Source organism: Heptranchias perlo, chromosome 41 (genome assembly GCF_035084215.1).
Source record: "Heptranchias perlo isolate sHepPer1 chromosome 41, sHepPer1.hap1, whole genome shotgun sequence".
NCBI lineage: Eukaryota > Metazoa > Chordata > Chondrichthyes > Hexanchiformes > Hexanchidae > Heptranchias > Heptranchias perlo.
In genome coordinates, this window is record NC_090365.1 from 13390259 (window position 1) to 13408538 (window position 18280).

The following is an 18280-nucleotide window of genomic DNA, read 5'->3' on the forward strand; positions in this document are numbered from 1 at the left end:
TACTCCAGGTGCGGTCTAACCAGGGTTTTGTAAAGCTAAAGAAGATGGATGCATCAGCCCAGTGCAGTTGTTGGGTGCTAGATGAGGTTAGTAACTAAGGCACATTATAAGTTGCGGGAGGGCTGGTTAAGCACCTGAGCAGCTGTAGCTATTGACTGTCATCTCTACCAGAAGTCATCGCAACTCCATGGGTAACATAGGAATAGGAGGAGGCCATTCAGTCCCTCGAGCCCGTTCCGCCATTCAGCTAGATCATGGCTGATCTGTACCTCAACTCCATGTACCCGCTTTGGTTGCATATTCCGTAATACCCTTACCCAAAAAGAGACTCCCAATCTCAGTTTTGAAATTTTCAATTGATCCCCAATCTCCACAGCTTTTTGGGGGAAGAGTTCCAGATTTCCACTCCCCTTTGTGTGAAGAAGTCCTTCCTGACATCACCCCTGAACGGCCTAGCTCTAATTTTAAGGTAGCAGCTCACTGGACTGTGCCAATCACCTGTAAACGCTTTAGTAAGTGGGACATTCAGAGTCCATTCAGAACCCAGTTTATACCGTGGAACTCAGCACTTTTGGTAACTTCCAATAAATATGATGCAGAACAGCACAAGATAAATAGCAGATATTGAATTGGATGATGAGCGGGTGGGGAGGGCGAAGGCCTTTCACATAATCTCTGGGCTTTCACTCACAAAGAACGGCTACTTTGGGTGTCGTACATCAATAGAATCATAGAATCTTACAGCACAAAAGGAGGCCGTTTGGCCCATCGTGCCTATGCCGGCTCTTTGAAAGAGTCCCACTCTCCTGTTCTTTCCCCATAGCCCTGCAATTTTCTCCCCATTTAAGTATTTATCCAGTTCCCTTTTGAAAGTTATTATTGAATCTGCTTCCACCGCCCTTTCAGGCAGCGCGTTCCAGATCATAACAACTCGCAGCATTAAAAAAATTCTCCTCATCTCACCTCTGGTTCTTTTGCCAATTACCTTAAATCCGTGTCCTCTGGTTACCGACCCTTCTGCCACTGGAAACAGTTTCTCCTTATTTACTCAATCAAAATCGTTCATGATTTTGAACACCTCTATCAAATCTCCCCTTAATCTTCTTTGCTCTAAGGAGAACAACCCCAGCTTCTCCAGTCTCTCCACATAACTGAAGTCCCTCATCCCTGGTACCATTCTAGTAAATCTCCTCTGCACCCTCTCTAAGGCCTTGACATCCTTCCTAAAGTGCGGTGAATAACCTGTGACAAATCTGCCATTTAAAAAGTAGAATGGTAGGAGAATGCCCGAGCATGAATCAGGAGCTTTGTAGGGTAAGTCTGCTCTACTAAATGTCTCTGCTGCTTCTTCTATGTCCCCCCCCCCCCACTCCATCCTTCATCAAGGGGTTGGGAGGCCATGCAGCTACCTGTACTCCACTTGATCTAATCGCCAGGTTTATTCTCCCTCCCTGTTTCTAGCGATCGCTTTGGGTTGTCACTCATGTAAAAATACCAGCGTCACTGCTCCCTCCCATGCAAAAAAAAATGGGTCAGCACTTCTCATAGTGTAAAATAATACTTTAATCACTCAACGTTGGAAGCCAAGATCACCCAACATGACAGAGTCAGTCCAATTTAAACAGCAGGTTCTTTGTTCTTTGATGTGTAGTGTTGCCAACTCTAGTTGGACATATTCCTGGACTTTTCATCACATGACTTCCCGCCTCCAACCACCCCACCCAGTCAAACAGCACTTTTCCCCCCAATCTCCAATATGTTTACAACTAATAAATGAAAATATTCAAAGAAAATTTATCAAAACACTTTTTTTTAACACCCCTGATGATTTTTCGCCCGGGTTTGCTCGCACCAGTGTCCAGGAGATTAATCTTTAATTCCTGGAGACTCCAGGACAATCCCGGAGGATTGGCGATCCTATGTACGAGTGGCACATCAGAACCTGCTACTACTCCATTTCCGGAGCAGAGGGCTTCTGCTTGGTGTCCTTGCCAATGTTCATTCCTCAACCAACGTCACCAGTGCAGGACACGACCTGGACTGAAACGAGGAGAGAGTAGTGATTGGGTGTTGTCGACCTGTGAGTCGGAAGAGGACGGTATTTAGGTCCTGGTAAGAAATGAGCCCGAGAAGGGGGACAGTGAGAATACTGACCAGTACACAATAAAGGCTGATGGATCTCAATACAATCCCCTGGTGAATTAGCAGAGCTCCTCCAACGCACTTCAAACGCACATTAGTTAAGCCTCTTGTGACTCTGGCCTCAATATTATTTCCGTTGTTGAGTAGTGCTGTACACAACAGAACCAGACGTAACCTTGTACTTCTAATTAAATGCATGGCAGCTGCAGTGTTCACTAAAAGGCATTTGAGACGTCAGGAATAATGTGCTTGCAAATAATTAATTCCTGTTGGCAAACATTGCAGATGTGAGGTCCTTGTTGCCCACAGAATGGTAACATCCTTCACTCTGCTCAAAATGGGGCAATAAAGATTTTTTTCTCCCTCTCCTCCTCGCAAGGTGCTTACGTGTGCTGGGTACAGTACCACGAACGCCCTTCACCCTCTGGAACCTTACCCACATGGCCATATACGACAGTGAGTGTTGGCAAGTTGTTCACCCACCTGCGGCCATCGTGGCTGCGCCTGGCGTCCACAACACCTCCGCTCTCTAGAAGGAATGGCGATCTGTGGCATGGTGACTTCTTCCCCATTTCCCGGCCCAGGGATATTGAGGGCGATTGCAGCATCCTTAATACCACCCTGTCTCAGAATAGCCAAATGAGCACAGACCAAAGGATTGAACCTAGGACCTTCTCGTCTATATAATTGGAGAAAGTACCAACTGAGCCATCAGGGAGCTTTGACAATCGACCCAGCCGTGGTTCAGTGGGTAGCACTCTTGCCTCTGGGACTAGAAGGTCGTGGGTTCACATCCCATTCCAGAGACTTGAGCACATAACCCAGGCTGACACTCCCAGTGCAGTACTGAGGGAGTGCTGCAGTGCCGGACGTGCTGTCTTTCAGATGAGACGTTAAATCAAGGCCCTCTCAGGTAAAAGATCCCATGTCACTATTTCGAAGAAGAGCAGAGGAATTCTCCTCAGTGTCCTGGGCCAATATTTATTCCTCAACCAACATCACTAAAACAGATGATCTGGTCATTATCACATTGCTGTTTGTGGGATCTTGCAGTGTGCAATTTGGCTGCTACATTACAACAGTGATTATACTTCAGAAGTACTTCATTGGCTGTAAAGCGCTTTGGGACGTCCGAAGGTTGTGAAAGGCGCTATAGAAATGCAAGTCTTTTTATTTGGAAGAGTTTCACCGTCAGGAACTTTTTGAATGAAGACACATTTGTAATATTGGTGATCACTATTTAGTTACTTGCAAGCCAGTGATTCTTGATAATATATCTCCTTGAAAAACAGTGCACCTCATATTCACAGTACACCACCAGCTATTATGTGAGAAAGAGCAAAGTCTCTTGGAATATGTGCATTAGTAAAAAGGTATCGTTTAAAGCCTTAGTAACTATTGTGTCTGTATCTGACGCCATGGGTTTCCCACTGACTGTGTGTAGACTATGGGCACTGTGTGTGACTAGGAAGGTGCTGCACTTTAAACAATGGTGATTTTGAAAAAAAGAACAAACTCCTTGTACATTTTTTTCCCTTCTAAGGTTAAAGAACTTTGAGGCAGGAGGAGCCTACAAGAAGGTGTGGGGAAATAACCAGGATGGTGTAGTGTCAAGCCAGCCCGCCCGAGTGATGGACGATCGGGAACAGATGGCGATGAGCGGTGGATACATCCGAAGGTAAAGGATTTTGTAAGAGATGGAAAGGAAGAAATTTCTAATGGTGAAGTTCACATCCAAAACACTCGTATTATATTGAATTACATCGAGTCGACAGCACAGAAACAGGCCATTCAGCCCAACAGGTCTATGCTGGCATTCATGCTCCACACGAGCCTCCTCCCACCCTACTTCATCTCAACCTATCAACATATCCTTCTATTCCTTTCTCCCTCATGTGCTTATCTAGCTTCCCCTTAAATGCATCTATGCTATTCGCCTTGTGGTAGCGAGTTCCACATTCTCACCACTCTTTGGGTAAAGAAGTTTCTCCTGAATTCCATATTGGATTTATTAATGATTATCTTATACTGATGACCTCTATTTTTGGACTCCTGCACAAGTGGAAACATTTTCTCTATGTTGACCCTTTCATTATCTTAAAGACCTCTATCAAGTCACCTCTCAGCATTCTCTTTTCTAGAGAAAAGAGCCCCAGCCTGTTCAGCCTTTCCTGATAAGGATATTCTCTCAGTTCTGGTATCAACCTTGTGAATCTTTTTTGCACCCTCTCTAATGCCTCTATACCCTTTCTATAATATGAAGACCAGAACTGTGCACAATACTCCAAGTGCTGTCTAACCAAGGTTCCATGCAAGTTTAACATAATTTCTCTGCTTTTAAATTCTATCCCTCTAGAAATGAACCCCAGTGCTTGGTTTGCATTTTTTATGGCCTTATTAACCTGCGTCGCTACTTTTAGTGATTTGTGTATCTGTACCCCTAGGTCCCTTTGCTCCTCTACCCCATTTAATCTCTTATTATCCAAGCAGTATGTGGCCTCCTTATTCTTCCTACCAAAACATACCACTTCACACTTACCTATATTGAAATTCATTCGCCAATTACATGCCCATTCTGCAAGTTTATTAAAGTCTTCTTGTATTTTGTCACATTCTTCCTCAATTTGGTGTCGTCTGCAAAATGTGAAATTCTACTTCTGATTCCCGAATCCAAATCGTTAAATGTAAATTGTGAACAACAGTGGTCCCAGGACCGATTCCTGGGGTACACCACTTCCTACCTTTTACCAGTCTGAGCAGCTACCCTTAACCCCTACTCTCTCTCTTTTTCTGTTTTGTAGCCAGCTTGCTAGCCATTCTACTACCTGTCCCCTGACTCCACATGTTCTGACCTTAGTCATGAGTCTACCATCTAAGGCCTTTTGAAAATCCAAATATATTACATCTACTGCATTACCCTTGTCTACTCTTCATTACTTCGTCAAAGAATTCAATTAGGTTGGTCAAGCATGACTTTCCCTTCTGAAATCCGTGCTGACTATTCTTTATTATATTTTTGGTTTCTAGATGTTTTTCTATTACATCTTTGAGTAAAGATTCCATTATCTTTTCTACCACCGACATTAAGCTAACCGGTCTATGCTTCCCTGGACTAGTTCTGTCTCCCTTATTAAATATAGGAATAACATTAGCTGTCTGCCAGTCCTCTGGCTCTATTCCCTTTCCTAATTAATTTTTATGTATATGTAATAGTGCCTCTGCTATCTCCTCCCTAACTTCTTTTAATATGCGCGGATGCAATCCATCAGGACCTGGGGTTTTATCCTCCCTAAGTTTAATTAGTTTATCATTTATCTCCCCCCTTTCTGCCTTAAATGTCTTTATATCTTTTTTGATCTCTTCTTCTAATGTCCTGCCCACCTTGTTAATCTCCCTGGTAAATACTGAGGCAAAGTAACTATTCAATATTTCTGCCATTTCGCCGTCATTACCTGAGAGTTTATCCTTTGCATCCCTTAGTGGCCCTATCCCTACTCTAATTTTTCTTTTGTTATTTATGTGTCTGTAGAATACTTTACTATTTCTTTTTATATTCCTCTATAATTTAATGTCGTAGTTTCTCTTTGCTTTCCTAATTGTTATTTTGACTTCTTTCCTAACCTCTTTGTATTCCCTTTTGTCAGCCTCCCCTTTATTGTCTATGAATCTAGAATATGCCTTTTTCTTTAGTTTCAATTTTACTGTTCTCTTTATTCATCCATGGTATTTTATTATTGGCTAGTTTGTTCATGTTTTTTCGAGGAATATATTTCTCCTGAACTCCATTGATCACTGTTTTAAATATTTCCCACTGCTGTTCTATCTCTTTGTCAAAATATTTTTCCACTTTACCTTCCCTAGTTCCATTCTCATCCCCTCAAAATTAATGTTTTTCCAATCTATTACTTTGATCTCTGTTTTACTTTCGTATTTCTCAGTCAGTATTTTAAACCTGATTATGTTGTGATCACTATTGCCTACACTTCTCTTATCTACTCTGGTTTATTTCCCATTACTAGATCCAGCAATGATTCCTCTTTTGTTGAGCTTCTCACATATTGAGTAAGAAAGGAATCCTGGACACACCGTAAAAACTCTGTTTCCTTTTCCCCTTTCCCTACCTCTTGTCGGTTTATTTGGGGGTAGTTGAAACCGCTCATGATTATTATTCGATGTCTTTTACTCTTTTCATAGATTTGCCTCCATATTTCTTCCTCCACTTCCGTTCCACTATTAGGTGGTCTATAGATTACCCCTATTAATGTGATCGATCCCTTCTCAACCTTTGTCTCAATCCATATGGATTCGGTTTCTAACTTAAAGTTATTCATGTCCCTTTTTTCTACTGCCATTATGTTGCCTCTAATTAGTACAGCTGCCCCCCTACCTGCCCTATCCTTTCTAAATACGTTATCTCCTGCAATATTTAATTGCCAGTCCTGTCCTTTATGTAGTCATGTTTCAGTTATCCCCACCACATCTGGCTCCTCGCTACAAATTATTGCCCCCAGTACCCCTGTTTTGTTTCGGATGCTGTGTATATTGTTGTACAGGCAATTTAATTTGTTTTTATTAATTGTTCCCCTCACTTTATTTTTAACTATTATTTTATACTAATGTTCTATAATTGTATCTGTTCCCTGAAGGTTGATGTTACCCTCATTCCTTACCTTGGTCTGACCTTTACTTTCATGTCCCATTTCTTTCATCTTCAGACTTATGTTATTTTCACCAGATCTTTCCTCTGTCTTACTAGTTTAAAGTCCTATCGACAGCACTATTTATCCTTCCCATTAGGAACTATATCCCTACACCTCTCCACCTTACTGCCTCTGCCTTACACTGTGGGGTCCCTCCCAATACCCCTCTCTCCCATTCCTTAATGGCCTCTTAAAAAAACTGTCTTTTTGAACACATTTCCACTCACCTCTTAACTCTCCCACTGGTGCTTTCCCTCTCTGAAGCAGCTCATTATGTTTTGTATGTTAAAAGTACACCTTGAACTCGAACAGTTCAATGAACACGTCATTTGGCTGGTTTTAGATTTCTCACAAAAGGCAACTTTTGGTTTTACCAAATAATCTGAGCCCAACCTCTGTGAAACTCTCGGAGCTGGTCAGTCACCTGGACCATTAATCTCAGCTCACTAGTGATTCTGCTCTGGTTTTGAGTTCAGTGCGTTGTGGTCAGCTTGGGTCAAACCGAAGCCATCCATTGGAGGCACGCAGGACGCTGCTGGTTTCAACATCTCACCTTATGCAAGTTGTCTGATTTCAGAGTCACGGATGATGCTCGGGAAAATGAGATGGAAGAAAACCTGGATCAGGTGGGAAGTATCATTGGAAACTTGCGACATATGGCGCTTGATATGGGCAATGAGATCAGCTCCCAGAACACCCAGATTGACAGGATTGTGACCAAGGTAAGATTAGCAGGAGAAAAAATACATTTTGGTGTGTTCCTCAAAAATCAAACAATGGCCGTATTGGACCATTATCGGATTATGGGAGATAGTCGTTGCAACAAACTCAAGTTTGTGTTCGTAATATTGATCAGTTGAGTTTGGGAAACTGTATTCCACACATAGACCACATGGCAAGCAGTGTCAGACCCAGACCCAGTGCAGCCAATGGGAAGTCTGGTTGCTTCTACAGCCAGTGCAGCCAATGGGAAGGTTTACATTCCTACAGCCAATGGGAAGCTTTGACACTTTCACATTCAGTGCAGCCAATGGGAAGCTGTGTCAGACCCGCAGCCAGTGCAATAGTAAACAAATTAATACCATCTCCAGCAGATTTCAAGGAGTAATATAATTCGGAAAGATCTCCCAACAGGCACATGAATGGGCTCTTAAATATGCAGATACCTCAAAAGTGGAGCTTTTTGTGACAGAATAAAAGGCAAATGCTGAGATATTTTTCATGTGCAAGGATCTGGCCATCTCATCCCAGGATGGTTTGTTGATAAGCTGGCAAAGTGCTCTGGAATGTGTATTTTCCGCATTCGCTGTGATCCCAGTAGGTCTCCTGCAGATCAGGAGGGACACATTCTTCATGGAAAGGTTTCTTTTGTTGTTTCTGGATTCTGCCAGGTATCCCTCATCACCCTCATTGCCTCCACAAAGATTCTGGGCCTGATTTTAACTGTGGTCGTTTGGCGATAATGGGGTGGCAGTGACCACGAGCATGGTGTCGGGTCAGTTGCTCCGGCCAGTTTGGTCGGGGCCTCGACACGGGCGGTCAGAGCTACTGCCTGTTCCAGGTGGGAGGTCACTTTTTATATGCAAATCAGGATCCTACCACTTATGTAGGAGCCCAATCCCAATTCTGAGGTACAAATGGGCAGGGCGTGTGCTGCCCGTACTCTGCCCATTTGTACCAGCGTTGAACGGCCTTAACCAGCAGTCCTTAAAGGGACAGCTCACAAAACGGCCCAAGAAAATTTCACCTTTTATTTTGCGGGGGCCAGCAGGAGCAGGAATGCCCCAGAAAAATAATCCGGCCCACTGCTGTCCCGCCTAAGGACCCGGCCCTGGGCTCCCCCTCCAGGGGGGCCGGCGCTGCAGAGGAGCTGGATTCATACAGACAGGCCTCACAGGAGTAAGAATGGACAGGGTGGAGGGGCACACTCTACTTATCGACCACCCGTTTTTCACCAGCTGTTAAAATTGGCCTCTTTGTGTCAGCCTGGTTTGGTTGGTAGCACTCTTGTCTCTGAGTGAGAAAAATAGAAAGAAGTTACATTTATATTTGGCCTTTCATGACCACTGGGCGTCCCAAAGCGCTTTACAGCCTATGAAGTACTTTTGAAGTGTAGTCACTGTTGTAACATAGGCGAACAGGCAGCCAATTTGCACACAGCAAGATCCCACAAACAGCAATGTGATAATGACCAGATAATCTGTTTTTTAGTGATGTTGGTTGAGGGATAAATATTGGCCAGGAGACCGGGAAGAACTCCCCTGCTCTTCTTCAAAATAGCACCAAGGAATCTTTAACATCCACCTGAGGGGGCAAACACCTCATCCGAAAGACAGCATCCCCGACAATGCAGCACTCCTTCAGTACTGCACTGGAAGTGTCAGCCTAGATTTTGTGCTTAAATCTCTGGAGTGGGACTTGAACCCACAACCTTCTGAGTCAGAGGCAAGAGTGCTACCCACTGAGCCACAGATGGATGTAGTTTGAGCCCATATCAGCTTATAATCTAGGCTGACAGGTAAGTACAGTACGAAGGGAGTGCTAGCACTGTTGAGGGTGCTGTCCTTGGAAGGAGACGTTAGACCATGGTTCCTTCTGCCTGTTTTTTGGTGGCTTAGTTGACCATTAAGATGCCCACTTCACTGATAAAGAAGAGCAGGGAGTTCTCCTGCAGTCCCCTCCCAACCGATGAGGTGAACTGGTCATTCGCTCGATTGCTGTTGTGGGACGTTGCTGACACAGAATGGCTGCTGCATTTCTTTTCTATTATTCATTCTCGGAATGTGGGCGTCACTGGCTAGGCCGGCATTTATTGCCCGTCCCTAGTTGCCTCCAAATCAACAGTCACTGAACTATAGATCAGTACTGAGGGAGTGCTGCACTGTTGGAGGTGTCGTCTTTCAGATGAGATGTTAAGCCAAGGCCCCGCCTGCCTCCTCAGGATGTAAAAGATCCCCTGGCACTATTTTGAAGAAGAGCAGGGGAGTTCTCTCCGATGTCCTGGGCCAATATTAATCCTTCAACCAACATCACTAAAACAGATTATCTGGTCATTATCACATTGCTGTTTGTGGGATCTTGCTGTGCGCAAATTGGTTTCCTACATTACAAAAGTACCTCATTGGCTGTAAAGCGCTTTGGGACGTCCTGAGGTTCATGATCCTAAGTATTTGCCCAAGTTGGGGTCTGAGCACCAACTGCCTCAGTGGATCTTCTTCGCTCCCCCTAGGACACAGTGAGTACAGGCTCCACTGTGTTGAGGGCAGGTTAAGAAAGCGGTTAAAAAAGCATATGAGATCCTGGGCTTTATAAATAGAGGCATAGAGTACAAAGCAAGGGAGTTATGATGAACCTTTATAAACACTGGTTCGGCCACAACTGGAGTATTGTATCCAGTTCTGGGCACCGCACTTTACGAAAGATGTGAAGGCCTTAGAGAGGGTGCAGAAAAGATTTACTAGAATGGTTCCAGGGAAGAGGGACTTCAGTTACCTGGATAGACTGGAGAAGCTGGGGTTGTTCTCCTTAGAGCAGAGAAGGTTGGGAGGAGATTTGATAGAAGTGTTGAAAGTCATGAGTGGTCTGGACAGAGTAGATAGAGAGAAATTGTTCCCATTGGCAGAAAAGTCGTTAACCAGAGGACACAGATTTAAAGTAACTGGCAAAAGAACCAAAGGCGACATGAGGAAAGACTTTTTTATGCAGTGAGGGGTTATGATTTTGAATGCGCTGCCTGAAAGGTTGATGGAGGCGGATTCAATTGTAGCTTTCAAAAAGGAATTGGATAAATACTTGAAGGAACAAAATTTGCAGAGCTATGGGGAAAGGGCGGGGGAGCAGGACTAGCTGGATTGCTCTTGCAGAGAGCTGGCACGGGCTTGACGGGCTGAATGGCCTCCTTCAGTGCTGTTTTGATTCTATGATTCTACGATTCTATGTTAGAAAGAAAGAAAAAACTTGCATTTACATAGTGCCTCTCACATCCTCAGGATGTTCCAAACTACTTTACAGCCAGTGTTTTGAAATGTTGCAATTTAGGAAACACAGCAGCCAATTTGCACACAGCAAGGTCCCAGAAACACTAACGAGATAAATCATCAATTAATCTGTTTTAGTGATGTGGGTTGATGGATAAATGTTGGCCAGGAGACTGGAAGGACTCCCCTGGTCTTCTTCGAATAGTGCCATCTGGCACCTCTGACAGTGCACCGCTCCCTCGCCACTGCACTGGAGCATCAGTCTGGATTATGTGCTCTTTGCTTTTGCTTGGAGCAGACGAAAAGCAAAGCAACAGTTTGTCCATTATAAGAATTGCACCATTAGGTGTCCAATTTCCAGATGCTTTGTCAGACATATTTTCCACTATTGTCAATTAACCAGCAAAACAATAACATAGGAACAGGAGTAGGCCATTCAGCCCCTTGTGCCTGCTCCGCCATTTGATAAGATCATGGCTGATCTGTGATCTAACTCCAAAAACCTGCCTTTGGCCCATATCCCTTAATACCTTTGGTTGCCAAAAAGCTATCTATCTCAGATTTAAATTTAGCAATTGAGCTAGTATTAATTGCCATTTGCGGAAGAGAGTTCCAAACTTCTACCACCCTTTGTGTGTAGAAATGTTTTCTAATCTCACTCCTGAAAGGTCTGGCTCTAATTTTTAGACTGTGCCCCCTACTCCTAAAATCCACAACCAGCGGAAATAGTTTCTCTCTATCCACCCTATCTGTTCCCCTTAATATCTTATAAACTTCGATCAGATCACCCCTTAACCTTCTAAATTCTAGAGAATACAACCCCAATTTGTGTAATCTCTCCTCGTAATTTAATCCTTGAAGTCCGGGTATCATTCTAGTAAACCTACGCTGCACTCCCTCCAAGGCCAATATGTCCTTCCGAAGGTGCGGTGCCCAGAACTGCTCACAGTACTCCAGGTGCGGTCTAACCAGGGTTTTGTATAGCTGCAGCATAACTTCTGCCCCCTTGTACTCTAGTCCTCTAGATATAAAGGCCAGCATTCCATTAGCCTTATTGATTATTTTCTGCACCTGTTCATGACACTTCAATGATCTATGTACCCGAACCCCTAAGCCCCTTTGGACATCCACTGTTTTTAACTTTTTACCATTTAGAAAGTACCCTGTTCTATCCTTTTTTGGTCCAAAGTGGGTGACCTCAGATTTGTCTACATTGAATTCCATTTGCCACAGTTTTGCCCATTCACCTAATCGATCAATATCCCTTTGTAATGACAGGTGTAATCAGGGGGCTTCAAGTCAGCCTTCCTTAGAGAGACCTGAGAAAGTTGGGCTACTCCATCATCCAGAGTAACCTTGTAATAAAACTATAGCCGCTACATACACAAAGGGGCACACACAATAGCTTTAACTATATAACGAAACAAAAGGCTTCAAGATGCTTCATAGGGGAGGGAACAAGGATTGGAAGAGGTGTTAGGCGAGCTGACCGAAGGTGAGATCGAAGAGTTGGGTTTTGGAGGTGAGGAGAGATGAAGGAAGACAGAAGGAGTTGGTGACAGAATGGCAGAGGACAGTTAACGATGGCGGAAGGTTGAGTTAGAGGGTTAGGTATGTATGATACACACACACAACTCTTAACTGTTTGTACTGTTCTTTCCAGGGTGACATGAACAAAGCCCGTATTGATGAGGCCAACAAGCATGCCAACAAGATGTTGGAGAGTGGCTGAAGGGAAGTATAAGGTTCCCCCTCCCATCCCCCCGCTCGTACTGCCAGACCCCCCCCCCCATCCCATCATCCATTGCAGCATCTGAAAGGTCCTGGAGGGGCAAGTCCCTGTGCTGTGATCGGAAACCACAAGGGTCAATATCATTCTGTACATTTTAATTTATTTTATCATTTCTCAGTGTAACAAAATGTTCCAGTTGTGGAAAGTGTATTTTTTAGTGTGGATTTTTATTATTGCCTGTCCAAAGAGTAAATCGAGTGTATTTAGTTTTTTAATCTTTGTACTTGTCGGTGGTTTTTTATGTTTCAGTCTTTCTCTGTAATCATGTGATTAAAAACGGGCGATGACCAAACGGAAAGTGAGCTCGATGTACACAGTTGAGTTCTGATAAACACACTGCAGATCCGACGGCCTTCTCTGACCAGAGGGCAGATCCTGACACAAAACCAAACCCGGGCGTTTCCAGGCCTGTGGTCGAAGCTCTGGCTGTTTGTCAGATGTATGTTTTTACTGGGTATTTTTTTTCGGTGATTTCTTTGCCAGTACGATTTCGTCGATGAGCACACCTGATGTATTCCCCCTGTTAAATCCTATTTTTTTTATTTCTGCCAAGAAATATTGTGGCGAATTGTTTAATGCGAGGGGTTGGGAATTGGGGACAGCACCTCGAGATTCCCAAGGCTCGGATCAGGAGGGCGTTTATCAGGACACAACTGCAGTTGTTTATATTAAAGAGACAGCATCTTTCCCGGCAATCTGCCCTTTCTTGGGGTTGGGCTTTTGTTTTGTGCCTCAGATAATCCGTTTTATTTGAAGTTTGGGGTGAAATTCAAGGCCCTTTTTTTGTATCTTTTCATTCACCGAAAGCCGATTAAAGCATAGAGACGTAGACTTAAGACATTCCGGTCAATTTTTCGGCCAACCTTGGGGCGAGGCGGCGGGGGGTTTGGAAAGATACTGAGGGATGCCCTGAGCCGTATCCTCACCTCTTTGCACTTCCTCCACCCCTCAACACCCCCCCTCCCCTTTCAGTTCCCCGTTCCCAGGCTCGGTGATGTCAATGATATCCAACGTGTTTCCCACTACCTCTGAACGTTGGAGCAGGGAGCTGCCCGTTAGGCTCTTCTAACACTCCGATTTGCTTTTAGCATCTGAGCCCGAGAGCTTGTCGCCTTGTGCGTGTTTAAGACGAGTTCCCCAGAGTTTACTTCTTAAAATTTTGATTTTGTAGGCAGCCTCAGGGGCCTACCACAGAAAAACTCTGCCTCCCCCTCTCCCCCTTCTTTTCCAGCGGGACTCTGGGGTCGGGGTGGGGGTGCGCGGGGTGTTGGCGGAAATCCCACACGCAAAACACAAGAAGACGACAACGCTGCCCCTTTAAAAAATGTTCCCAGTACTTGTGTTTCTCCAACTTTAGGATAGTTAATGTTTGACATTTACAGTGAAACTATTTCGGAAAATATTGAAGCAGCAAAAGACAGGTCACAGGGAATGAGAGGCCTTCGTCACCCACTCCACACAGTGGGATGGAGCCCTTGGGAAGTTATAGTGTGGCCTTTTGTGTTTCTTGTTTAATACAGTCGTTTTATTCAGTGAGGGGGACGCTGTCTCTTTAAGTGCTCGTTGAGTTGTCGGTTCACTGTTACCGTGGTTACCTGATGGTTTTCTGCACCAACGAAAGTATCGCAAACGTCTCTCTGCAAACTTATCACGCCCTGATCCCTGACCCTCCCCCACACAATTCACTGGCCTTGCAAGAGATGTGCATGCGACCTGTGTGAAAGTGTAAATTGCTTTGTTCGTCCTCTCTGTACCGCCATCAGTGACATTGTGGTGAGCAGATGCTTTGTTACCAGTCGCCCAGCTCGTAGATCTGTTGTTCCTTCACCAACTAAAACTATGCATCTGTTAATAGTGCATGTGAGTGTTTGGGCCCATCACCCCCTGACGCTGCTTGCAAGCCCAGAATTACACCTCCTCCTTTTCTGCTTGTGTTTGCTTATTAGTGACCTGTACCAATACCGAGTTACAACTGGGCTCTTAAAGCAAAAACCAAACTTAGAGGGAGTTCGCTCTTAGAATTTCACCTGATAAAAGACCGTTTGTTTGTATTTTGATCGTTGATTATCTTTTCCACGCCTGATTCCGTTCGCTGCTTCATGGCTGGTTGGCGGAGAGTATCCCGTTTTGTCGTGTTTCGTATCTGGGGATTAACAATGCGTTGTGGACTCTCCTTATCTTGTTTCAATCCCAGCACCTAGAGAGCTCCACCTGATGGAGGATTAAGTCTGAGCCGGAATTTTCTGTCCACATGCTTATCCTGAGATGCATGAACCCAGGCAAGATGGCAGCCACCCATCGAGCCACACAGAAACAAACCCTGATTCATTTTCTGTCACGCCGCTACCAGAAACAAACAGATTTTTGCATAATGCCCATAAGGTTTTTATTCCATGTGTTAAATATATTGCTGTGAAAATAATCAACTCGATTTGGCTCTGTGAAGTTCAGCGTGAGAGAGGTACAGTACCGCTAAGGGCCCACTGTAGGCAGTATCGACCCTGTCGTAGTCACTGTTAAAAAGACTGCAAAGCTGAAATAATGAGGGGAAAATGGTGAACTTACACAGCAAGTCTGCCGGCGTATCACAAAAGAAAGGACAGGTTGGTGTTTCATTCAGTCTTCATTCGTCAGCCTCGATCCTGTCTTTTCAGATGCCGATGGACCTGCTGTGTATTTCCTGCGTGTTTGGTCCTCACTGGGCTGGTGACGCTCTGGGGGGGTTACGGCCATCAGCAAGAACCTCAGTGTTAGTGCCGTGACAGAGCTCGTTGGACGTGATTTATTTTTGCAATAATATTGGAAATACACAAAAGGAAAAATGACGGACCCCCATATGTGATCCACAGCTAATTGAACGTAATAAAGTAACAGCTACATCGAACTCCTGCTTTAAGTTTGGTTCCCTTTAAGATTTTATAAAAAGACGTTGTTTGTGTGAAGTAATTGTCTTGATTATAAAGGTTAGCTGAAAACTAGCATAATAATTTCAACAATTTAAAAATGAGTAAGCACAGATGAAATGCCAATTATGTCTTGCTTAGCCTGACTTGAATGTTTTGGTATGAGTTTGTTTTTAAGATGTTGCAATACCATTGATTAATTATGGGGTGATGCATGCCTTACAGACACTTTGTATTGGGAAACGCAACAGCTTCACTTTTGATGGGCAACTTTTCAAGGGGGAATTTAAACCCCATTTGTTGAAATCATTCCTTCTATTACCTGACTTGTCCCCTCTAACTACTGAACTGTTTCTCAACCCTCGGTCAGACTGATTACTATCCAGGTTCCCTTAGCATCTTTTGTCCCCTTCCTCTTCTCTAAAGAAGACATTAGCTGACTTCTTAGTGGGTACGGTAGTGTAGCGGTTAAGTTACTGGACTAGTAATCTAGAGAATGTAAATTCACAATCCCCCTCATGACAGTTTGAGAATTTGAATTCAATTTTTATAAAAAGATGGGATTAGTAAAAATTACCATGAAGCTGTCGGATTGTCGTGAAAACCCAACTGGTTCATTAATGGTCCTTTAGGGAAGGAAACCTGCCGTCCTTACCCGGTCTGGGCCTATATGTGACTCCATTCCCACAGCAATGTGGTTGACTCTTAACTGCCCTCTTAAGTGGCCTAGCAAGCCCCTCAGTTGTATCAAACAGGGCAGCTAGGGATGGACAATTAATGCCGGCCTTGCCAACGATGCCCACATCCTGAGAATGAATTTTTAAAAATAGCTGATGTCATTGGCAGTCTCAAAGTCCACCCCCTGTGACATCACTTGGTTAATACTGAAGTTCCCTGAATTATTCCAGAAACGAATAGGCCTTGACTGACCTGTGTCTCTTTCTGATTTTTTTTTCTGTTGTAATTTGAACCCAGATCTTAATCCTCTTGCTCTGCCTTCTTGCCCTCCATACTTTTTCCCTTCGCTCTGGATTACAGGATGGTCTAAGCGCATAGATGTCTCCATGGTAACTGTCCAAGACCTGATTTGGTCAAGTTGAGCCAGACTCGGTTGGACACGCTCGGTGCCTCTGCTTATTGTGTCCAGTAGCTCGCAAGCTCAGGGGAACACTTGTTTGAGGTTATCTGAGGATTGTTTGTCCTCTCTGTTCCCCTGAATGGATGTGAAGATGTGTTGGGCTGTATTTCAAACTTACTGAATTTGAAACAGCAATGCTGGTTCATTCACTGCAACTCAGTGTCCCTCTCCCAACTGCTGGTGCTGTACATGTGATTGCTCAGCCTGTGCTCTTTTGTTGTTTGCTGAGCTACAAGTGGCTTAATGCTGAAGATCCCAAAAAACGTAATGTCCATTGTCAGACCATGGGCAAAGAGGCAACGCATGATGGGAAAAGGGGACCAAAGATGCAAATTGGTGAAATCATTGGGTGATGATGATGATTATGAAGATGCCATGAGATAAGGGACAATTGGGGCAAAGAAACAAGCAGAAAACATCAGTGTTAGAGGGGGGAGGCTGGTGAAAACAGCAATCTGATGTAACTCCCTCCTTTCTTCCTCCCAAAACCTGGTGTTGGGAGCCTGAGACTCTGTGTAATTTTGGTTGCAATTGTAGTAAACTATATCATCTGAACCAAAATAAAATGAAACTAAAACAAACCTCTGGGTGCTGCAATGTGATGCTGTTTACTGAGTAAATGGAAGAAGAGGGGCTGGGTGGTATACTGTGTTAGAGACTATCACCTCTGGAGTAGGGTTGCCAACTCTAGTTGAATGTACTCCTGGAGGTTTCATCACATGACCTCCCACCTCCAACCATCCCGCCCGGTCAAACAACCTGTTTGTCCCCATCTCCAATATTTTTAGAACTATCAAACAGAAGTGTTCAAAGAACATTTTTTTAAAATGTTTTTTTAGTGATTTTTTTTTTCTCCCTGGGTGTTGCTCGCTGCGGCGTCCAGGAGAATAATCTTTAGTTCCTGGAGACTCCAGGACGATCCTGGAGGGTTGGCAACTCTGGAGCCTGTGTTCAAATCCAGTCTAGACTGATGAGATGAAGGCCCCCTTGATCTTTTGTCCTAGATGACTGGGGTTTGAGCACTCAATCCAATTTCAGGTGTCCATGGGCCCTCAGTACAAAGTCAAACCCTAATTGGCTAACTTGCCTCATAGAGGCCATAAGATGGCAGGTTTTGGAAAGAGGAAAGGGAACTTTACTCTGCACATTATACCTGATCTGGGAGTGCTTGACACTGGATTCCTGAAATGGAAAGTGTTCCAGCACCAACATTGCTCAGCTCAATGAGTACGAATAAAATCAGAAATATTATGGGAATAAATAGAAAACCTAAACTTTTCCCATTTCTGACTGAATGTTAAAGATGTGACCACCTTACATACAATAACCATTTCTTTTAGCAGCCGATCTGATTTTAAAAAAACGGGTGACAAACATATTCTGAGTCAGAAGGTCATGGGTTCAAGTCCCACTCCAGAGACTTGGGCGCAAAATCCAGGCTAACACTCCACTGAGGGAGTGCTGCATTGTCGGAGGTGCCGTCTTTCGGATGAGACGTTAAACCGAGGCCCCGTCTGCTCTCTTGGGTGGACGTGACAGATCCCATTGCGCTATTTTGAAGAAGAGCAGGGGAGTTCTCCCCCATGTCCTGGCCAATATTTATCCCTCAACCAACACCTAAAACAGAT

General features: G+C 44.2%; 1 protein-coding gene across 2 annotated transcripts in view; it reads left to right on the forward strand.

The window, feature by feature from the left end:
• LOC137306070 (synaptosomal-associated protein 25-like) overlaps positions 1-17233 on the forward strand; it is a 271559-nt gene extending 254326 nt beyond the window's left edge. For both annotated transcript variants that reach the window (XM_067975133.1, XM_067975134.1), the window contains exons 6-8: positions 3686-3820; positions 7420-7564; positions 12483-17233. In XM_067975133.1, the coding sequence (XP_067831234.1) occupies positions 3686-3820; positions 7420-7564; positions 12483-12551 (349 nt within the window). In that variant the 3' untranslated portion in view covers positions 12552-17233. The remainder of the gene's footprint in view (positions 1-3685; positions 3821-7419; positions 7565-12482) is intronic.
• The last annotated feature ends 1047 nt before the right edge of the window (positions 17234-18280 follow it).